The sequence below is a fragment of the Micropterus dolomieu genome, linkage group LG01 (genome assembly GCF_021292245.1).
Source record: "Micropterus dolomieu isolate WLL.071019.BEF.003 ecotype Adirondacks linkage group LG01, ASM2129224v1, whole genome shotgun sequence".
Taxonomy (NCBI): domain Eukaryota; kingdom Metazoa; phylum Chordata; class Actinopteri; order Centrarchiformes; family Centrarchidae; genus Micropterus; species Micropterus dolomieu.
Window position 1 is genome coordinate 52,508,934 of NC_060150.1, and position 24,299 is coordinate 52,533,232.

General features: G+C 40.9%; 1 protein-coding gene across 1 annotated transcript; it reads left to right on the top strand.

Moving 5' to 3' along the window:
* Positions 1 to 22,938, top strand: LOC123969519 (E3 ubiquitin-protein ligase pellino homolog 1-like). Its single transcript, XM_046046996.1, has 7 exons — positions 1 to 193; positions 10,462 to 10,638; positions 16,879 to 17,008; positions 17,284 to 17,385; positions 18,477 to 18,674; positions 18,773 to 18,961; positions 21,232 to 22,938. Exons 2-7 carry the CDS (start codon positions 10,553 to 10,555, stop codon positions 21,811 to 21,813), a joined length of 1,287 nt encoding a protein of 428 aa, XP_045902952.1. The 5' UTR covers positions 1 to 193; positions 10,462 to 10,552; the 3' UTR covers positions 21,814 to 22,938.
* The last annotated feature ends 1,361 nt before the right edge of the window (positions 22,939 to 24,299 follow it).

Genomic DNA, 24,299 nt, shown 5'->3' on the forward strand with positions numbered 1-24,299 from the left:
TCGGAGACGACGCCAAACCCCACTGAGTTTTTGTTCACTTTAACGAGTCCGCTGCCGAAGGAAAGTTGTTGAAATACGGGGCAGACGTTCATCTATCTCTCACATTGTCCTGCTCACAAAGAGGTAACACGGTCGGTAACCGGAACGGACTTAACCGGGAGATGAAGAAGCTTTACGAGGACCGGTAACTTTGGTGAGTTTGTCGTTTAAAAAAGTAGTTTTTCATTATTCTTATTAACTTTACCAAACGTTAAAATGTATTGCTCTAATATCCGCATCTTACATGTTAAACTGTTGTTGTTATAATAATAACAATAGCCTAATAATGCTCTTTAGGTGTAAACATCGATAATTAAAGTTATAAATGGCAAATAACATCTGTTTTTTCTCATCATAAAATCCCCACAACTCAAATTAATACGTTGTAGTTTAATGCTAGGAATTAGGCCACGCTGGCGTATTTAGTGTTTAGTGTAGTGTGAGAATATATTATGGTAACACCCATAATAATCACTTAAATATTTCTGTAGTGACTTATTATATTGTTAAAACTCTATATAAGCTTATTGTTCAATGTTTTTCTTTGTCTCTTGAAGTGACACTACACATCACGTCACTCCTATACACCTTTATTTTTTTATATTTCCTTCAAATGTGTGTTGTACTGAATTCCGATTTAGTTTACACTCCATAAAGTAACTATAAATACTACTCCAGGTAGTTATAGCCTACTTACATCATATTGTATATATGTATAGTCCTGTATAATCCTAAAGTACTCCTTTACTGTATAATGTTTCTATTTTTCCTTTAAGTGTGTGTGCGGTAGTGAATTATGTTTACCCTCTATAGAGTAATTATAAATACTACTCCAGGTACTTTTATTTTAGTGTATATATGTAGTATATTAAAGTAAAGTACTCTTGTCCTGTATACAGTTTTTAATATTTCCTTATGATTTTAATGTTAGTTTTTCTTTTTTATAGGGTTATTATAAATATGACACCTTGTACATTTTTACCACAGTGTATATACTTGTGTATTGTTCTAAGCAGGGCTCCAGCGGTGGTGCTTGTGGTTGTCCGGCTCCGTGTAGCCCAGCTGGCCCCTTTTGTTCCGGCCACACAAACTGATTAGCATGCACCGTCCGGCCGGAGCATCTGTCCCTGCAGACGCTGCTTTTGTTCACCATTTAAAAACTTGGAAGTTGGCCCTTTTTGTTTTGTCCAACTGTCCCCTCAAATTAAAAGCTTACAGACAACGTCAACCCCCCTCTGCACACGCAAACGTTGACCCTAAAACCTGGAGAAAGTTTAGTCTGGGTGGATTAAAGCTGAGGGTGATGGGTCAGAGTTTAAACTGTCAGTCATCTTAAACCTAAAGGCTGGAACTGAACTAGTATCACAATAATGAAAGGCGCCTGCATGGTTTCCTGCACTTTTTCATGGCAGATGGTCAACTGGCCTCCCACCTCTGCTAACATCAGATAAAAATAAATACTCTTTTATGAAGTTTTAACAAAAGGAGAAAGAAGCAGAGGAACAGTTTATATAATATATTCTGTAAGATGCCTATTTGTTAGTTATTAGAGAGAAATTAAACCTCTGATTAGATGCATCATTGTGGCTTCGGTGGCTCAAAACCTCCACAGAACAATTTAATGAGAGAGTCCCTGCAATAAGAAAATAAAGTCAGATTTATTTAAACTGTAAAATCATCAACAACATGGTCCCAGTACACTTTAAATAAAAAAACAGAGGCCATGTTGAATATAAAAAGATACACACAGTAAAATGCAATAAAATACATACAACTAGATAATAAATAAGTATAAAACTTCTTATCATAAAATACCTTTTAATTATAAACCTTATCACAGAGTAAAGAAACCCTCCCTAACTAAAAACTTTACTAAGAAGAAGTCTATTCTTCAATATGGAGATGGTTTGGTTGCTTCCCGAACCCAAACAGGGGTCCGAGGGGCCTGGTGGCTAAAGGCTCTGGCTCCCATTCTACCTCTAGAGACCCCGGGCACTACAAGTTACCCTGCATTTCTGTCATTTGATTTTCTCACAGGGTCCCCTATCTGATAGGATTTTAGCTTTTGGCTGTTTTATATACAGAAAGTGAATGAAACCCATGATCAAAACATCCACACATGCTGTGATTGTGTTACTTATAGAAATGATTCCCCTCTGGAGCCTCATCAGGGACTCCTTGGGGGGGGGGGGGGGGGGGGGGGGGGGGGGGGGGGGGGGGGATTCCCTTTAGCTTTTGTTTGGCCTTTCTCACAAAGTCATGTGACCTTGATATTTAACACGTTGCTAATCCTCCAGCACTGTTTTAAATCTTTTGTGCTTTAATTGAAAGATTGATGAGCGACCCCGCGTTGGTAATCTGATCGTAGCTCATCTGAAATAATCAGTTTAAGTTGTTTACAGGGGCAGTAATGGGACTTGACTAGCCTTAATCTGCTCTTAATTGAATTATGAGTGTGCATGGGCACACTGATTGTCTCTCTGAGCTCCCCCCCTCCGTTTTGGAGATGGTTTGATTGACACATCGCAGCCACGGCTTTTAGTCCTGTTTCAGTGAGCTGCACTGTGTTTGGCAGGTGGGAGGACACGTAAGAAACCAGTGACATGTTTACAGTATGTCAACACATTCACGATCACTTCAAACTAACAAACCTCTTTCGCTTTGCACTTGGCCCTTGTACTGCGCATGCTGCATAGGGCTGCACAAGATATCGTTTCAGCATCACAATGTGCCCGTGCGTTAACTCAAACACCTCAACTTTTTTGTTGCTTGTAGCAGGCCCCACCCACGTTAGTTGTCGACAACAACTTCAAAATAAGTGAGGGGAAAACCACTGACAGAGGATTTGGTTGCAAAGAAAAAAGCAACTTCTGTAAAACACTCAAGGTTTCTGGTGTATGGCTGCTCTATTATTTTTATTCTTGTTTTATTATTGTTTCAAATATGTTTACTGATGTTTATGTCTTTAGACTAAAAAGAAAATTTTCAGCTTATTCATTTTTATTTTCTATCCATTTTCCTACAAAATCACCCCAATAATTCTAGGATGCTAAATTCATTTCAAATAGAGCGATTAAAGTCATCTGGTGAAAATTCCTGTATTTTATCATATCGCAATATATATTGCAGAAAAGAAAAATATTGCAATGTCAATTTGTTCTTATATCGTGCAGCCCAAAGGCTGGCACAACTAACTGGATTACAGCCGTTACAGTAGACTTTATCAACAGCCTGATAATCAGACTACTATTCCATGTTTTTCTGTTTTCTGTAGGTTACTGGTTGTGATAGACTTTACCTATACCTGCTCTCACGAGGGAGAAAAACTAAAATATCTGCATGCAGCCTTCCTTGTCAGTGTGTTTTAGATGCATTCATCAATCAAAAGTGAAAAGTCTAGTTTAGCTAATATGGGCTCAACACCAGGAAAGCACATTTCTTTACAGTTTCAGCATGTAAATCCAGGGCTGGACAATAACAATAATTACTATGATCTAATTTTCCTTAATAACAATAAAACAAATGCTCAATAAAAAGTTTAATTTATTCATTTGAGTCACGAGCAAAATAACACTTAATTTTTCTATTAATATATTTAGTTTGGAAATGGAAAAGGGACTGAACCAGCAGCCCTGTCAGGTGAACTCGCGTACCCTTTCACATCGATCACACCTTTCATGTACCAAATGTATAACACTATTGGTTACAATTTAAGTGTCAGTGTAAAGGCTGGTTTGGTCACCCACAAAACACAAGCGGATATTCCAACCATTGAACCATTTGTTTTGGTTAATCATTTGTAGGGCTGCACAATATATCGTTCTATCACAATGTGCCCTTGCACAATAGTCATAGCGCAGAACAGTGCAATTTCAAGCAAGTCAAACTCACTCAACCACCTCAACTTTTTTGCAGCTTGATACAAAAGGAAAACTTGCAAAACTTGCACAGTTCTCATTTTCCAAGACTATTCTCTCTTGTGTAACATGATTTGCTCCGATTTAAGGGTTCTTGGAAACACAGAGTTTGTTGCTAGTGAGTTACAAGCAGGGTCTGCATGCACAGCAAGCCACCAATCACAATATTGTTCTTGATCAGTTTATCAAAACAACCAAAGCAGGCCCCACCCCCAGTAGTTGTCAACAACAACTTGAAAATAAGTGAGGAACAGGAGGAAACCACTGAAACTGTGGATTTGGTTGCAAAAAGACTCAGGGTGCTGGTGTATAGCTGCTCTTTTATATTTGTTTTTATCATTTAGTTTGAAATATGTGTACCGCATTAAAGCTTAAGACTAAAAAGATAATATTTATTTTCCCCTACCAAATCACCCCAATAATTCTAGAATGCTTATTTCATTTCAATTGAAGTCATCTGGTGAAAATTCCTGTATTTTTTCATATTGAAATATAATTCGCAGAAAAAAACAAATGCAATGTCAGGTTTTTCAGTGCAGTCCTAGGCTGCTGCAACTAACGATTATTTTCGCTCTCGATTGATTAACTGACCAGTTGCTTGGTCTGTAAAATGAAGGTTTAACATGTCGATCCTGTTTTTTTCCAAAGCCCACTATGACATCCTCAGATGTCTTGTTTTGTCCACAGCCCAAAGATATTTGTGAGTTTACTGTTACACAGGAGCAAAGAAACCACAAAAACATTACTCAAACCGATTATCCAAACAGTTTGCGATTAATTTACTGTAATAGTTGACAACTAATCAATCGATAGCAACCATCTATCCATTACCTTTCGCTACCTGTTTAGACCTAAGTGCTCGCTAACTAGTTTTCACTGACTGAAATTTATATATACAGGGATGTGAGAATTTAGTCATATTGCAGAGCCCTAATTCCAACTAAAATCATGACTCATTGAAATATCCGCCAAATTAATCTCAATACAATCTCAAAAACTGTCGTTTTTTCAAGATGTTAACACGTCTCTCCGAAATGACAGCAGCTCTTATCTAACAGCATTACAACATTAATGTGTGTTTCTACTTCCTTAATTAATAAAGCTTCCATCTAAAACAACACGTTACTGGCTGAGATATCCATCCAAACCTAGTTGAACCCAAAGACAGCTGGATAACCCTTACTCATCTCTGTTCGTGGTGAAGGGCCCCATGTGACGTTAGTCAGACCTGCTGTGTTGTTTGTTGCCTCTCTGGATAAATAATTCACAAGTTTAAATTCAGCACCACTCTGCATCTGTTATCTGTCACAGAAAACAAGCGTGGGACAGCTTCTACTTTAATCTAAATGAATGTACAGGGATATCAGATGGCGGGCTGGTTCAAGGTTAAAAGAGCTGTTTCCTCTGCTGCGCTGACCGTTCTGAACTCCCTCCCTCCAAATTAAGAGTACGATGTGGAAATAGAATGAAATCTAATAATAGCGGAAGACACAATAAAAGCAGTGTAAAAGATTTAAAACACAAATAAGTTCTGGCTCTGTGTCGTTCGAACCGTGAGATCTGAGTCGCGAGTGAGAGATAAAATCAGCCCTGGGCAGCGTGTGATTCACGTCACCGTCACGAGAGAGGAAAGAGACGCCACAACGGAGCGGTTTGTTGTTCAGAGGTCGTCCTCCTTCTCTAGACTCCAGTTACAGGCGGTCTGAATGGGTCCCTCTGTCCCCCTGCAGTTCACTGGCTGTATTCATGGCTGCTGAAATAAGCTGCAGCTCAGGGGGGGGGGGGATCTCTTTTCATGATACGTGTGTCTATAAATGTCTTCCACCCACTGAACCCCACAGATTTCCTACAGGAAATTGGTTATGGGAAGTGTTAGGCATCAGATAGTCCTGATCTACAGTTTGGTATGTTAAAGTTGCAGGTTGTTCTGCAGGTTGAGAGGCAGAGCTCCTGTGCTCCTCTTAAAAATAACTGATCAGTTATTGATGCAATCAACGCGGACACACTCAGTTAAAACAGATCAATATCTAAACTAAAACTAAAACTAAAACTAAACTAAAACTTCAGCTCCATCCCGTGTAGGATGCAGCTCTGATTGATTACCACACAGAGCAAACTAGGACTGCTATTACCCGTTCATCATCGATTAATCTGCTAATTATATCTCCAATGAATCAATTATTGGTTTAATTGTTTGATCACCACTTCCAGAGGCCTACGCTGACGTCCAAAACCCAAAGATATTCAGCAAAGACATGGAACTGGGTAATGTTGGCAGTATTTTGTGAAAAATTAATTAATAAGGTTAATAATAAGGGACATTTATGCTCAGTCAATCATTAGAATGGCTGAGGCTGGGCTGGGGGGGTTAATTGCTCCCTGCCTTCTCCTGCCCACATGCACCCCTGAGACCACTTTGATTTAAAACAACTCTACACTAACATTAACCAGGTTTCTGTTTACAGTCAGTGCTACTTATCAAAACTTATTGTGCGTAGCAGCAACTAATGATAATTCTGTAGTCGATTAATCTGAAAGTTTTCTCATAATCGATTAGTTGTTTGGTCAATAAAACATCAGAAAGCGGTGAAAAATCTTGATCAGCGTTTCCCAAAGCCCAAGATGACGATTGTTTCGTCTACAATCGACTCTGACACTCTTGTCCCATCCCGTTCCTGATAAATTCAGAAATCAGCGTTTATTAGATTGTTTATGAATCAATCGATGATTCCAGTCTGTCATGCTCCTGTTGACGTATTGTCCTGTGCCAACCAATTCCTGTGATGATTAGTGAAACAGACTCTCGTCCACAACTCCAGAGATATTCAGTGTACTGACGTAGAGGAGGGGCAAAGGGTTTTTGACTAATTCTAATAGCTCAGTCCAATAGCTACTGAGGTGGTTTAGCCCAGGAGTGCCCTGGCTGACGCGCTGTCCTTTTGTTATTGGACCAAGCCACCCTGCTGATTAGAATGGAGAGCAGTGAAGCCAGTTTTGGACCACATGGACTACTACAGGGCCACTTCCTGTTGGCACCAGTGTCTACTGCGCATGATTGCGCAGCATAAAGGACAATTTATACTTCTGCGTCAAATCGGCGGCGTAGGTGACGGCGTAGGCTACGGGGCTACGCAGAGGCTACGCCATCGCCTGACGTGTACCTCCTCAAAAATGTAACTACACGTCGAGTCGACGTGGACCGTAAGCTCTGTGATTGGTCGGCTGGGTAGCCTCGCAATGCCTCCGAGCCGACCGGAAGTACCCCGCGCTTTAAAGTAACTTTTACTAGCGGCCAGAATGGCGGCTGTAACACAGTGAATCATTATATTTGGCCGTCGCAACCCGAGCGAAATGACTCGTTTCGCTATCAGAATGTGATCCATTCGGTCGGTAACATTTGAAAAGGCTATACCAGCCGCACGTTTACAATTTTACCCCCATATACGTTAGCGGAGCGCTAAACCGGAAGTTAGCCTGCTCGGCCGGCAAAAGTCAACACAGTGGACGCTGTAGCGTTTGGGAGGTGTAATTGCAAAATGACGGACACACCTACGCACAAGTATAAATGCATGGCTACGACATGACATCATATTTGGGCCTACATGGATCCCTCCATGCAGGCTTTGGTTGGCTTCACTGTCCGATCTCTGGCTTACCCACTTGAGTAATATACTATGAACAGTTCGGATGCTACCTTTATAACCTTGACCCCAAGTAATAGCAGAGCGACACCAGGTGTACAAACAAGAAACAAAACCCAATATCTAAATGCACAAAACACCACATTCGGCTGGGACATATTTTGTCGTTTAGGTGTTTTCAGAACTGTGCAACAGAATTACGGCCAGGTTGCCATCAGTTATCGGATAAGTCACTTGACTGTGATCCAGTTTCTGGTTCGTTCAATCCAGGTGAAAGTGTGGACTGAGTGAAATCTTACGTCTTTTGTTCACATCGGTATCACAACACACGATTTCCAGGATTTATTTATTTTTTTTTACCTCTAATGGTCATGAGGGGGGGAGTGTGGTGGTGTCCCAAACATAGAAAACTTATGAAGGTTTCTGGATGAAGATAAGGGGCAAATATGTTGTCTGATAAAGGAGCATGAACCAGCGTTAATACAGTCAGCAGCTACATTTCTCAGCAGCATGGAAATTTAGAACGATTATCATCATCACCATCTCTTCATCATGACACATCCTCACCTCTCTCATATTTTTTATAGGCTACTGTGTTTTTTTGCTTCATTATATTAGATCTCACTTGTGATTTTATCTTGAGTTTCGAATAAGAGGAAACCACCTTTAAAACAGCTTCAGAGTCATAGCTGGGTGTTTTTAACCAGATATATCACATTAATACATAAAAATAAAATTAGTGAGTTATGAGTTATTTACTCATACTGACAGATCTTTGATGGAGATTTTTATCTCTCCGGTGTTCTGATGCTTTTATTTAGCTGATGAACGAGTCAAGGAGCTACATGATTGTGAATTTAATAGAAGAAGATCTTGCTGAAACGATGCGTCAGCTTTTTAGGAATTTTACATAAAAGTAATCCAGATTTCATAACATCAGAAGGTCGACAAGTGCTTTGTCAGCTGATAGAGGAGCCTGAGATGGAATATCTTTAAACTCCTGAATTTAACCATAAAAAACTTAAAACATTCATCAAACAAACCTCGCTGGAGCTGCTAGCAAGATTTTATTTCCTAACGTTACTCCAACACAACAAACTTCTCTCTCCAACTCTGACTCAAGTATCCATGGGCGTCCTCCTGCAACAACTCGCCTCTCACGAGATTTCAGAGTGAGAACTGTCCTTGAGCGAGTCTTCATCTTTCTTTCCATGTTATCAAACACCTGGTGCAACAGTCTGAGCCTGTCGGCTGGCAAAAAGAAGCATTTTTTGTGGACGTCATTTTGACGGGTGCAATCGGCCTGAAGGAACACGTTGCAGACGGTTCAGATGTTACAGCTTCAAGCTGAAGCATCTGCTGCACAGACTCCTAACTTTTTGTACCTACTAGTCATTTCATCATCAACATATTTGAAACTAGGTCCCAGGTTTAAAAATGCTGGAGTACTTTTTAGATTATTATAAACCTCTAACAAGAAAGGAACTGGCAAGACCAGAGCAAGTTACTCAGGAATTATAATAAGTTACTTTTTTACTTATTATTCCTTTACAAAGTAATACTATTACCTTATTTATTACTGGGTATTAAAAGTAACATGTAACGTATATTATTTTCACTACTACAACACTAATTCTTATAAAGTGACAACCTGTTCACAACAACCTCTTTTAGAAATGAATCAACTTTACTGGAACAATAATTAACCTGAGGAGTCAACAATCAGATAAACTGAAAACATGCAGCCTCTCAGACCAATTAATGCTGTACAGTATAGGGTATGTGTATATTTGTTGTATAAATTATATATATATAGTAAATTTATAACAGCAGGGAGTGTGTTATTTTACAAAACGTACGTTTCTTGACACCACTGGCTGAAATAAAAAAATAAAATGCATTTATCAGAGCAGTATTCAGTGTTTTTATAAAACATCAGATGTTGCTTAACGCCACTCTCTCCTGACGAGCACATGCATCAAAGGGCTGCAGCCGGAGTTTCTTTGCATCTTACTGTGACTGTGACACAATAATAGTAGTACCTACAGGTGTCTAAAGAACGCCTCTCTCCCTCGTTCTCCATTCTTCCTCTCGCTTTTTGGCCTAGCACCTGACTCGTCAACATAAGGTCCAGGTTCTCGACTTGAACTGCCCCTGACCTGCCGTTGGTGGTAACGCAGAAACACAGCGTTATTTGTATTAATAACTATAATTTGATTACTGTTTTGGAACTAGTCCTGAGTAACGGGTTACTGCCCAACACTGGACCAGAATATGAGGCAGGGGTTTGTATCTGTTGACCCACATTGTCTCCAGCTGCTGGAAGATTATGTCTAATGAGTTTTCTCTACAAAACCTTGAATTTAACTCTTTTTATACTGGTTTATAAAATCATCCACGTCAGTGCAGAGTTGGTCAAAACAAGCGTTTGTGTAACTCGCAGGTTTTTGATGACGTTGTGTCCTGTTCGGTCCTTTGACATCAGAGTCGGGCTTCTGAATTAATGCTCAGCTTGTTTTATTTTTCATGGCACAAAGGATTGTAACATCAGTTCCAGTTTGCTTCTGAGTGAGTCACCCCGTCACGGACGCAAATGGCCCCGTTTTACACCTAACAACCCCACTCAGTGTGCTGGAGTGAATACACACATTGTCTACCAGTGTTGCCCCCTGTACAAAGACATTGTGGGTGTTTTGTAGTAGTGAATGCTGTTGTGTTGAAGCCTTTTTGTGTGTTTGTGTGAATGGCTCAAGAGGATTTAAAAATGTTTTTAAATGACATGTCCAAAGTTTTCCCATAGCATGTTTGCTGCAAAGTAAAAAAAACAACAACTTAAAAATGGCTTCTTTTGCTCGTGTCTGCAGGTGAAGTGTGTTCCTGCATTGATGGAGACGCTCTGAGGGTGACACTGGGAATCAGTAATCCTCACCACTCCTCCCCCCGAAGGCAGCACAGATGTTTTCACTTGGTCCGGAAAACATCTCCACCTCCCCTGCTTCCACCAAAGGACCAGTTAAATATGGAGAGCTCATTGTGCTCGGGTAAGATATTCACTAATGCCTGGTGCACGCAAACAATTTTAAAAAATGTGGGATACCACAGACATAACGACAGATTTAACCGACTTTTAATATTTTAATCTTAAACGTCCAGTGTGTAATATTTAGGAGGATCTATTGACAGAAATGTAATATTATATTAATAACTATGTTTTCAGTGGTGTATAAAGGCCTTACTTAATGAACCGTATGTTTTATTACCTTAGAATGAGTCACTTCTATCTACATACACTGCCAACCTGTTCTCACTCCCTGACTCGTCACCGGCGTCAGTTTATAACGCACTGTGGATCCCTATAGTGTCATAGTTCAAGGCAGAGGGGGAAGCCCTGTAGCGTCGGTACATGATATTTAACAGAACAGACTGAGAAAGGAGGTGGTTGGAGGGCCAGAACCCCGACTTTGAACCAGGAGACCGGGGTTTGTGTCCCGTGTGAAACAGAACGTCAACATTAAATATTTTTATTTAAGTTTTGTAGGTTGCGTAAATTGCGTAAGTTACGCTAATTAACTCACGTGTTATCTGACGTACGTAGTTATTTTAACCCAAACCAGGATCTTTTCTTAACCTTAACCAAGTACTTTTGTTGCCTTGCAAACCAAATTGCAACGTTTCACAACTTTACAATGTGCCGTTTTCAAAATGGCGATGATTTGCAAAGTTAAAGTTTTATTTTGACTAACTGTTGCTAACTTGACCGCAGAGCCCTAAACCCTGATAAATGACACTAAATGGGTACCCGGGGCGTTAAAAAGTGACGCCAAGAGGTCTTGACCAAGTGTCCATATGTGACAAGTTAAGAGTCAGAATGTGTTGACACCCTTACATGGAAGTCGCCATGTTGCGCCGCCATGTTTCTACAGCAGCCCAAACGGACAAACTGCCCTACAGAGTTTTGTTACCGCATCGAAAACCTACAAAGAAGAAGAAGTAGTAGTCATTGTAGTCAACTGGTTTATTAGAAGCAAGAAGAGATTTGGAGAAATGGAGGATCACACCTATTATTTAGCACAAAAGCTGATGAAGCGATTAGCTTCTCCTGCTAGCTTGCAAGGAGAGGGGGAGGGGTGACTGAGCCGCAGGTTGCAATTCACAACCCTCACTACTAGATGCCACTAAAACTTACACACTGAACCTATAAGAACGCACACACCAGACGATTCAGTCTAGATGGTTTCAGAGTGGCCGTTCCGGGGACTTGGGGTCTCACAGAATCTCGCGTGATCAAACGTGACTTCAGACAGACTGTCGTCTTCAGCTGGTTGACCTTGTGTTTGCTGTGTTTTGCACAGAAAAACTAAAAGAAGAGAATCAAATGTGGATGAACTCGAGACTGAGAAGAGGGAATAGAGCAGATACACAACACGCTGGGGACGCTTCCTGCTCAGCTCGCTCTCATTGGCAATTCAAAATCAGGGAACCTCGGCTCCAGTCGGCTTTCTTAAGATTATGTCTATAAATCCCTCACACTACAGAATAACCAGATCCGACCAGCCTTGGAGGGCGAATCAGAACCAAATCAGCCCAATAATCCTCTAGTGTGCAGCCAGCATAAGGAGCTTTTACAGCTGTGGTCAAAACATCTAAGTCACCAAGATGGAGCTTTATAGTTTTTGCCTGTTTTAGCCCTTTAACTACTCATACATGTGTACTTTACATACCTGCTCACCATTTCATTTTCAGAAGAATGCCATCTGTTTTTAGATCCGGCTGCTTCTCAGGCAGCAGTTGAATTGAGACCGTGTCAGAAAGAGAGACCTGAAGCTTGCAAATCCAACACAGTGAAAACGTTGTCTGCTCCATGTGTTTATCAGGAAACTTTGTTTTCATAGCTTGATAATTCCGTCATGAGAATGGACCGTGCTGAAACCCATTTTGGTGGTGCTTTCAGGGACACAATGACATATAATAATTGAGAATCAGCTGGCGAAAAGCATTGAATTCTTGAATTAAGACATACAGTAGCATTACATGTCAGAAGGTTTTGACAGTTGACTCTGAAATTGCAGATGTTGAGTCACTGAACGCACCCCAGACAGTTTTTACAACCGTCTCCGCTCAGGAATGTATTACCACATGATAATAACACAGCACGGACACAAGATAAAGTGACAAAGGGATAACTGCTGCAGAGTCTCACCAAGCTAATTTACAGAGCCAGTCAACAATGAGGTGCCAGAAGCCAGAAGCTGCACACACTTGGTTTACATACCTGCAGGTTACCTAAAGATTATAGTTTTGCAGGACGTTCCTCCAAAGCAAACATGGAGAGCTACAAACATGTAGTCCTGGAAGAAATAGAGCAAAAATACCAACATCTAGATGGAAAACGTAAGGAAGAATTATTGCCATCATGACACACTGCAGTTTTACATTTCTCCCTCAGCTGAGTTGGAAGTGCTGTGTTTGAGTACTGAGTAAGTGATTTTCAGCAGGTCGAGAAATACTAAACTTTTCTGCAAACCCTTTTTTCATTCAACAAACCAAAGTTCTTATATGTTTGGTTGGCCATCGTGTCAGTTTAACCGATTCAGATTCTTCTTCTTGAATCAGGGTTCTGGTTCCTTCAGCACAGATCCTGTCAGCGCTCGGTGACCTTCATCCTCTTCCTTGCTCATCATCCCCTTCATGGCTAAAGTGAAAGGCGTCTCTGTCCTAGAGGGGCGTCTCTGGGGACTCATTTGTAGCCATCATTGGTTTCCCTTCAGTATAAAAGGTGTTTTGTACCTGAGACGTTGCTACTGTTAGCGTTAGCTGGATCTGGGGCGTCATTGTAGCTGGGAGAGCGCGGCACGTTCAACGCGGTGCGTTCCTTCAGATTCACGCCGTGTTGAATAAACGCTTCGTCATGTTGGAGCTGCTTCCTGCCTCGCACCAAACCTCCTTACTGCAGCTGCTGCATTCTGCTGTGGCCTTCTCTGTTTTAGTGAAGCTAAGCCAAACTTTGGAGCGTTTGCTGCGGTCCGCCACGGTCCAGGACTGGAAACAGAAGGACTCTCTTCTTCACGCTTTGTTAACAAATGAGGTGACGTTAGGTCGGCGTAGCGGCTCCTTTGATGGAGTGTAAATGCTCACTGCAGTTCAGTCAGGAGCTGAGATATGCAGGAAGTTAGGAGCCGAGGAGCAGAATCCAAACTCACGGGTCTTAATGAATCCACGGTTCTTGGAAATGTGGTACCGGTTCCAACTTGGAAACGGTTCTTGATACCCAACCCTACTTAAATGTTAAACACAAGCATTTGTACAAGAAATTTGCCTGTATAAAATCATCTAAAATTTATGATAACATAATTAAAATCTAAACAGACATTCGATGCCAACAACCTCACAGACTTGTGCATTGTTTTGCTGTTAGTGTTGTTGTTCTTTGTGTGCAGCCTCCTTTTGTGCAGATAAGAATTTGCACACTATGAAGTTTGTCCAGATAAATAAGATTCAACAAATCCCTCATTTGAGTTCCGTGCGCCTTGTAGCATAATGTATGAGCATAACTCTGCCTCAACGCAGTTAAACGTGTGGAGAAACTCCACCACAGTAAAGAATGCAGCTGACTTCCTGACTGAAGGCCATTCACTGTGGACACAAGAGAGAGCCTGTGGTTCAGGGAGGTTGGCTGCTGTGGTCTCAGACCTTTTGTTTGCTTTTGTATCTTAATGTCCACATGTGGAATTAAACAGTCTGGCAGACTCGGTAACTGGCAATTACACTGGTCATAAGGTTTAATTTTTAAAGAGCCATATAGTTTGTGAAAACAGTGTTATGTGTCATACAGCGGAGCTACGGTGGAGTTTGTCTAAAGAAAGGAGGTCTCTCTATCTAAAACGCAGGAAGTTTGCATTATCCAGGGGAAGAATGGCTTGACGTTTTAACTGAGCTTGCATGTTTATGTGACCTGTGGTTGGCAGCAGTCTGGCTCTGAAGATAACCTCCAGCTAAACTGACTTTTATTTAAAAAGGTCCCACAACCTTTGTTCTTTTCAGATTCACTACACGGCTCACAAAGAGAAAAATGTTCTGCAAATAAATGATGTTTCGCACATAAATTAAGTTGAAGTTAACAGGCGTCCTGATGATTATAAACCACAACATCCTGCTTTTCAATCAGGACTGAAACAGTTTGAAACTTGCTTCCTGTCTCCAGTGAAAGCTGTTACAGAAACATTCGGGAAGTAAACGTCCTTGTCTTCTTACCTGCACGAGGTAGATAGGTCCAGGGCTTGTTTAGCCTTGCATAGTATAAAGACTAGAAAAATAGCTGCATCCAAAACTGTCTGATTATATTTTGTGTTTTGTTTTATTAGAAACAGAAATGGAAAGAGGAGACATTCTTGTTACTTTACTTGAAATAACTTGAAATTCTGCCCGCGCTTAAAGATTAAAAATGATTTTACAAACCAGTAAATTAATTAGCTCTTCATTTTCAGGATCTACAGCACTCTCACTTAAATCAACAGAAACCAATCAAATTGCACAAGCAGGAGGGAAAGGTGTGTTGTAGCCAGACCAGCAGACAGACACCAAAGATGCAACAAATAAAAGGACAACACCTGTCTTATGAAATGTTGCAATTGTGTGACAGGGTCAAGACAGATATGATCTTTTTACTTTAGTTTCATGTTAAGATGTTTATCTTGAAGTAATAAATAAATATTTTTAAAAGCATTTACTTTTTCTGTAAATGTACTAAATTTAAACAGTCACTCTCTGTGACTAATTGGGATGACATTTTTTTCCCCAGTATTTTGGTCCAGTATTGAGCGAGCGTGCTGCGAAACATGGCTAAAAAGTAACCCTTGCGGGCAAGTGCTTGAAAAATTAGGGGTTTTGTTAATGGAGTCTGGTGGCTTTGACAACAGCGACATAGTGACTGTTTCTCATTAAGTAAAAAAGATCTTACTCTTTAAAAAAGAGGTCTATCTCTGTAGGGATCCTTTCCACAATGTTGTCAGACACTTAACATAACAATCTGAGTCTGTCAGCGGCAAAAACAGGCACTATAACGGATAACGTTGCAACTGCTGGATCAATTTCAAAAAAGGTTGTCCCAGTTATAATCAAGACTTGACTCTTTTGTGGGTTTTGCAAAACGAGGACTTTGTCCTACCTCTATTAGATTGTGTTAATTGTTTGGTAGCAGCATAAACCCATTAAAGCGTGTGGAGAAACTCCACCACAGTAAAGAATGCAGCTGACTTCTTGACTGAAGGCCATTCACTGTGGACACAAGAGAGAGCCTGTGGTTCAGGGAGGTTGGCTGCTGTGGTCTCAGACCTTTTGTTTGCTTTTGTATTATTTGTATCCAGAACTGAAAGAGAGGACCCCCCCGACAGTCACAATATTTCATCACTCAAGTATGAACCAGGATTATATGACCAACATATGTGTATTTACATGTTTGCCTCATTAGCCTATGCAACATTAGCTTATGTAACATAACGATTCATCTCTAAACTGTAAATGCATTGTGTGTGTGCAGTTAGCTGTAATGACACTGAATATAAGGCAGCTTCATTCCCTGACTCTGTAGTCAGAAACTGAGACATTAAGAGAAAAACACTTCGTTAACATTTTCCCAAGTGTACCCCAAATTAAAATCAGACACACAGAAACTCCCCCGTTTACTGGGAGAAATGTCAGAATGCCAAATCACTGCAGCAAAATATATCTCCTCATGCCACGAACTGAGGACAACCAGTGGAAACTCAGACTAGACTGATAATTATATTAATGAATTGATTAATTTTCTAATTATTATTATTTTCATTGTCATTTAGTAATTTTTCCTTTATTTGTTTTTTTTTTATTTCACGTTTGATACAGATTTTTTTGTTTTTTAATTTTGTTTACGTTTTTTATTAATACATACACACACGTTTACTGTTTTCTTTATTGAATTTATTTTAATTTTTTATTTATTCTTTTTATTTTTTTAACAAACGCACTTTTACTGTTAAATTTATTTATTTTTACTTTATTTTGATATTTTTTATTATTATTTGTATTTTATATTATAACACACAAACACACAATTTTACTGCAATATTGTTGTTTTACAATCATGCCAATAAAGCTGAATTGAATTGAATTGAATGAAACAACAACAAGAGACATTGTGATGATACAGTATAGTTCAGTATATAAGAGCTTCCTGATTCAGTGGTGTGCTGCAGGTTTGTGGATGCCCTGATAACCTGTGTGGATCTTCCATCTTGTGCGTTCAGGTGTAACGGCTCTCTGCCCAACGGTGACAAGGGAAGGCGGAAAAGTCGCTTCGCTCTGTATCTCAGGAACAAAGCCAACGGTGTGAAACCCAGCACTGTGCACACGTCATGCACACCTCAGGCTGCCAAGGTGAGCGCTCACCACGCAGGTAGAGGTGGCCCGTGTGCATCAGGCCTGTGAGATGCAGAACAACATGCTCTATAAGCATCACAGATGAAGACAGAAAGTGAATGGGCTTTGGCGCCTCTTTATTACTTTTTAACTGTGGTAACTGCGATGAACTAATGAATAATTTAACATCTTATTTTATCTATGATGGATAAGTGGAGTTGGATTAAGTGCAAATTGTCAGACCTTAAACACAGCGTATCAGCGCTTCTCTTTGTTTCTCTGTGTCTCCACAGGCTGTAAGCAACAAGGAGCAGCACAGTATTTCATACACTCTGTCCCGGGCACAGACGGTGGTGGTGGAGTACACCCACGACAGCAACACAGACATGTTCCAGGTACAAATATACACTAACTTTACCTTTTGTCGCTCCAGATATACACATCGAATCAAACTTTTCATGGTTTTATTTTTGTTTGTCTGGACAGCCACTTAAGGTGGAAAAACTGTCAGCAGCATGATATCTTTCTCTTTAACCTTGTGTCCTTGACTGAGATTTAGTTTCATCTTTTTGCCTTAATCAGAATCAGAAATCAGAAATACTTTATTGATCCCCAAGGGGAAATTCTTTATTAACCTCCACCACTTAACTTTATTTTTTTTAGTCTTTCAAAAATGTAAACTTCTTAACAGCTCACAAAAAATTTTATTTTGTTCTTGGTAGGAATTGTTGTGATCCACAAAAGACTGTGTTGCGTCCATTTTAAGCAAAAACACTGAAAGCCATGAAGAAAAAAATAGTTGGCTAAAGTGGAGTAAATTGAATAGAATAGAAATAGACCCCATCCACACTACTGCGGTGTGGATCAAACTAAAACGGTGAAAACAAAGACCTAAAACGGAGACGTTTGGAAACACTGCCGACCCTGCTTTTCGTTTTAAAACTCCAGGTAGCGTTTTAGAGCGGACGAGCAAAAATGGAGGACTTTAGAAACGATGACGCAGACGCTCACACTCTGCTCTCTGATTGGGTCTCATAAGTCATGCAAAGCAGAAACACGGTGCTACTGACAGAGTTTTGATTTGGGATTTTTATTAAAATATTTTTACTGTGCTAATAACACTTAGAGCCTACATGTGTACTGTGTATGTTGCCGTATTTACTTTGTGATGACTCCCAGTCTGGTTTTCCATTCACTGAGCCTCCCCTGAAAGTGTTTGGAGCCCCCCTGGGAGGCCCGCCTCACACTTTGAAAACCCCTGGATTAAACTATTAAAAATCAATTCATTCTGCTGTTACTTCTGTGATATTCCACGTTTTTAATATCAGTTAAGATTTGGAAATCCTCCAGTGTGCACCAGCCAATAATCACATCCCAGACACAGTGTCCCTATGGACATGGCAGTAAGATGAAGGCGTCTGCAGGCATGTCAACACACTTTAATGTCAGATTTGGAAACATAAAAGTTGTTTCTGCCTCCTCACAGATTGGTCGTTCTACCGAGAATCCCATTGACTTTGTGGTGACGGACACGGTGCCCGGTGGTCAGAGCCACGCTGACGCTCAGGCGGTTCAGAGCACCATCTCCCGCTTCGCCTGCCGCATCATCTGCCAAAGAAACCCGCCTTACTCTGCACGCATCTACGCCGCAGGCTTTGACTCCTCCAAGAACATCTTCCTCGGGGTAGGCAGCGCGAACTGCTGCTGTGGTGGATGATACAGCGCTTCATTACTTGTATTCTGTGTAATTAGAGATTAATTGTTTTTGTGACCTCTTCACAGGAGAAGGCAGCCAAGTGGAGGATGCAGGACGGTCAGATGGACGGCCTGACCACCAACGGCGTGCTTGTGATGCATCCACGCCACGGCTTCAGCCAGGACTCTAAACCTGGCCTGTGGAGGGAAATATCAGTCTGCGGCAATGTCTTCACTCTGCGGGAAACCAGATCATCTCAGCAGAGGGGAAAGCTGGTGGGTGACCCCCCCCACGCCCGTCATGGGAGCTGTACACAAATGAATCACTGTGTAAATCTGCCCCGTGGAGTAGATTCACTCTTTCTCTCCCGCATAATGTGTGTTGGAGAGAAAGAGGGTCTAAAAATGTGTTTAAATATTTTCAATCGTTTATTTGTTTACATTCTTGTTTACTTGCCTGCGGTCCTCTTCTGCCGTGCCTTTGTTGCATTGCTACGTTTCTTTATGCATTACTGACACCAACTGTTGCTCAGCAGAACAGCACGGAACCAGAGGCAAGAACATGTAGGCGCGTTCGAGATGACTGCGGCTGCCTTTCGCCGACTTGATAGTCAAACGTGAGCTGCAGGCGAGAGTAGGGCTGCAACTAACAATTATTTTCATTATTGACTAATCGTTTAGTCTATAAAATGTCAAGAAATGGCGAAAAATGTTTCTCAGAATTTTCCGGTGCACAAAGTGACATCTTCAATTTGCTTCCTCTGTCCAACCAACAGTCCACAACCTAAAGACTCATAAATGACAAAAAATAGCATCAATTCCTTACATTTAAGAAGATAAAACCAGCAACATTTGAGCTTAAAGAAATGATGATTAATTGATTATCAAAATAGCTGTCAATTCATTTTCTTTCGATCGACTAATCGTTGCAGCTCTACTGCAGAGGCGGGTTATGAAAACAGCCGGACTTGCTCCTGCGAGGTTTTAATGTCATGTAACATGGTGACGTTTTGCAACCCCAGCGAAAGTCGGACACATTTTCTAACCAGCATGCCTTATGTTAAGTCCAGCATGCATCATGTTAAGTCAGCGCTGCAAAGGGCCGCATGAAGCCAGACGCACCTAATATGTTTTCACCCGTGTGCTCCAGGGGTGGAAATGAACTACTTGGCTCACCTGCCAAGGTGGCAGTTAGATGAAAAAATCCACCTGCCAAAATAATAAATTGCCTTTTTTGTCACATATACATCTGTTTCTCTCCTTTTAATTGAGATAAGGTATTATGTCAAATACAAACTTAAAGAAGAGGCCAGAGTGAAATGTGAAGCAAAATTATATTATTGCTATAAAATGTACTTAAATCATAACAGTAAATTGTTTTACAAACTTACAAGCTGCTTATTAATCATTAACTTAAATCTTATCACAGCTCACTCTTGTCATGCGTTATCATTCAACTTAAACCTCCTCATCAGTCTGCTCACTACTCCTTCTGGCCTCCTGGTTCTGACTGAGTCCTGGTGCCACAGCATCACAGGTTTTGTGGGATCAATATTTTTTTATACAGTCTATGGATCATTCTCCTTGATCTCTGGAGAGGACAGCAGGACCATTAGAAGATCTGACCGCGTGTCAGACACTGACTGGACTGCCAACTTCCCAGCAAAAAGCTAGTACAACTTTTGTAATTAGCGCCTAACATTAGCAGCTTTCACGCTGCCTTATTTCACAGGGGTGTTGAGCCAATCTGCCGGCTTGCTGCACTTTATGAAAGGTATATAGCGGATTTTATCCGCCTCTGAGCCGAGGAAGTTGGTGACAGACACCAGACAGAAAGACTTAATGATCTGTTTGTCAAAAGCCACAGCCGACATGCCGCCGCACGCCGCTGGTTCTTGTAAAGCCAGACCGCTGTGTGAAAGCACACATGATAGCAGGATGAAGAACTTTTCACACGGGATAAAGCGGCAAATTTTTGTTCAGTATGAAGAAGCGAATGCGATATAAATGTGGATATTCTTTACGCGCTGATCTTCGTATGAAAGCGGCTACAGTCTCACTCTCCCCTCTTTCCGTCCCGACTCCTGTCCACTAACGCCCACTCCTTCCAAATCTACGCCAAAGAACATAAACAACAACCAATGAACGCCTCTCGTCCTGTGTTTTGTGCGATTTTAGATACACTGGCGGGTAGCCTTCCAACATTTGGCCGCCAAACTGAAAATCGGATTTCCATCCCTGGTGTGCTCACATTGCATGCAAAAATATAGCTCTATAGCGCTACATGTGGTTAAAAACGCAGCAGGGTGCCTTTAAACATAATTTCTAATATCAAGGTCTGTAGTAGACGGTCGGCCTAATTTGATTGTAAAACACAGGAGCATGTTTCACTTGTTCCGAGACCTATTTTGTGTCCACTGGAACACAAGAAGAAGTGACATCATGACTGACTCTCTAAATGGTGTCCAAATAAAAATGAATGTAAACAGGCAGCAGCCTCTTCTTGTTGTGAATGACCTTTAATCTCCTGCTCGCCTCTCCTTCAGGTGGACTCTGTCTCTGAGTCTAACGAGCTGGTGGACGGCTCGCTCATCGACCTGTGCGGTGCCACGCTGCTGTGGCGGACGGCTGAGGGCCTTGCGCACACACCCACCGTCAAACACCTGGAGGCGCTGCGTCAAGAGCTGAACGCCGGGCGGCCACAGTGTCCCGTGGGCTTCAACACACTGGCCTTCCCCAGCCTTCGCCGCAAAGGCGTCCTGGACGAGAAGCAGCCCTGGGCTTACCTGCGCTGCGGCCACGTCCACGGCTACCACGGCTGGGGGGGGCGCCGCAACCCCGAGGTGGAGGCGGAGTGTCTGGAGAGGGAGTGCCCCATGTGCCGGGCGCGGGGCCCCTACGTGCCACTGTGGCTGGGCTGTGAGGCGGGCTTCTATGTGGACGCGGAGCCCCCCACTCACGCCTTCATCCCCTGCGGTCACGTCTGCTCGGAGAAGACGACGGCGTACTGGAGTCAGATCCCGCTGCCGCACGGCACGCACACCTTCCACGCCGCCTGCCCGTTCTGCATCCAGCCGCTGAGTGAGTCCGGCTGCATCAGACTCATCTTCCAAAGCCCGCTGGACTAGAAACCGCTCAGACTTCTCACCTCAAGCCTTAAACAACAGGAGGGCGGACGGAAGTATTTTAACTTTATGTCTTATAACTTAATTTAACTTAATTCTGACCGATATAAACACATCTATGGGCTTTATTTCTATATATTCGTTCAGGCAGTGTTGTCCTCCTCGAAAGTGGTTGCAGTTCTTCCCTGGACAGCTGCACAGATGTTTTTATTTATTCCTCAGTAATGTTTTTGTAAATAACAGCTGGAATGTTTCACAGATTACTGTCTCACCCTGCCTTAAAGAGTCTTTAAAACTGAGACGTTTCACATCTCTTAACAGGAGATTTGTACCATAACAAAGGTTTTTAGGCTGCTGTCTTGGGACATGAAACACACACATCCAGATTGAATGTAAATTTTGAAAACAAAATAAACTACAGGCATGAATGACAATAAAGTGGCGTTGCTCAGTAGTTAAACGAGGTTTAAACATTTAACAAACACTGTCCCAAGTGCTCTTAAAGGAATACTTCGCTCCAAAATGAAAGTCCAGTTACTGCCAGTGCATGTTTACATAAAGTATGATATAAAAAGGAAACTATAGGTCCCAACAACTCCTGACCAGATTATCCTGATATTTGTGGCTTTCTGACTTTCCCTCCAGCGCCACAGGAGGCCAAACCTCCTACTTTTATTTAAAAAAACAAAAAGATTGTATAGTTTTCTTCAAATTTCCCCATTCACATTGCTGTTCCCAAGAGGATGAACTGTTCTTATTGTAGCTCTATTTCTTGCGTCAGTATGTTAACTCGGACTCGTCTTGGAGCTGTGAACAGAGTATGATCTGTTTAGAAGGCAGACATTCAACAAAAGCTGAAAACTGGAGTAAATCTGTGAATTTTGGAGTGAACTATTCTTCAGTCAGACCAGTAAAACCTCAGCTGCATCAGATAAAACCTGCAGCAGGGTAAACCTGCAGGTGATGACCCACACTGACTCAGTTTCTTGTGTTCGTTCATGCTATTGTATCGTCTTCGGTTTGTGACTCGTGTTTGTTGCCCCTCACAGCTTTGCAGTCATTCTGCTCACTGACTGTATTTTTTTTTTTTTTTTTACCGTTTGCAAACAATAAAAAACCCACTGCTGATGTTTGTGTGGCAGTTTTTGTTTGTGTTGGTGAAAAGCTGGGACCTGGACTGGTACCTGCAACAACCAGACGTTCATCCCTCAGGTCAGAGGCTTTTCAGAGAGGGGCTCCAAGGTGTTTCAGGGGAGCGAACAAATATTAAATTAGCAAAAGGAGATCACATAGAACAGCCTTCATTTTTTCATTGAAGAGTCAGTTCAGAGATACAGTAAGATAGTTTTGTGTAGTTTTACAGAGTCAGAAACTAATAAATGCCTTCGGACAGACCTTTGTTGTAGTCTGAATCTACGTCAATAATTAACCCATGTTTTGAATGTAAATAGATGCATCAATGAATAAATCATTGTAATCAAAACAAAATATTCGTTTATCATTGCGTGGACACAGACAATGCCAAATGAGTCTAAAAGTGTGATAGTTAACCACTATGTGATATTGTCCAATTGCTAACATTATATATTTAGGCAGCTGAATAGTTTTGATGTCAGCCATGGCACACACTGTACTTTCAACAAAACATTTAATTAATTAATAAAAAAATTCATTTAATATTATTATGATTTTATGATTTTTTATGATTATTATTATCCTTTTGTTTACATTTGGATAATGAATGCATATAGTTTTTCTTTAACATTTAAGGTATAAGTGTAAGTAAACAGATTAAGAAAAAAGGGATTTTATATTTTCATTTCTTTAACTTAACTCCATAGTTTTTTTTACATGTATATTTGTGTTTTATCCCATGTCATTTGTAAGGGACAGTTTTCTCATTTTAAACAATATAAAACTCATTTCATCATGGAAAATTCATATTCAATTTAAAAAAAATATTACTACCTTTAAAAAAATGTTGCTCAGTGGTTGAAGATCTGAATCTAGGTCAGAACACATACAATGTGATGAACATGTCATGCATGGTACACATTTGGAAGCAATTTTTGGTCTTTGAGAAGACGTTGCACTTCACAAACTTCACAAAGGTCTTCCAGTTGCGTCCTTCTCTCCTGCACCTTAATATTATGATCAATACCAAAAAATGCGGAAAATGGCTGAAAATCAGTAGAAGAAAAGTGTATTTTAAAAGGCTTAACATTAACATAAACCTCGGAAAACTTAGTAATAATATAGATCAGGCTTTTTATACAGACTCAGAATCAGAAGGAGCTTTATTGCCAAATAGAAAACATGCAAGGAATTTACTGTGGTGATGAGGTGCTACACGTAGACAAACATACAGTTGACATAAATAAATGTAGAAATATATAAATATGGAACAAACAAATGCAAGTTATATAAGAATAATAACAGAATAGAGAAAAATAATACAACTATTTGCAGAGAAAGTACAATGTGGCAGA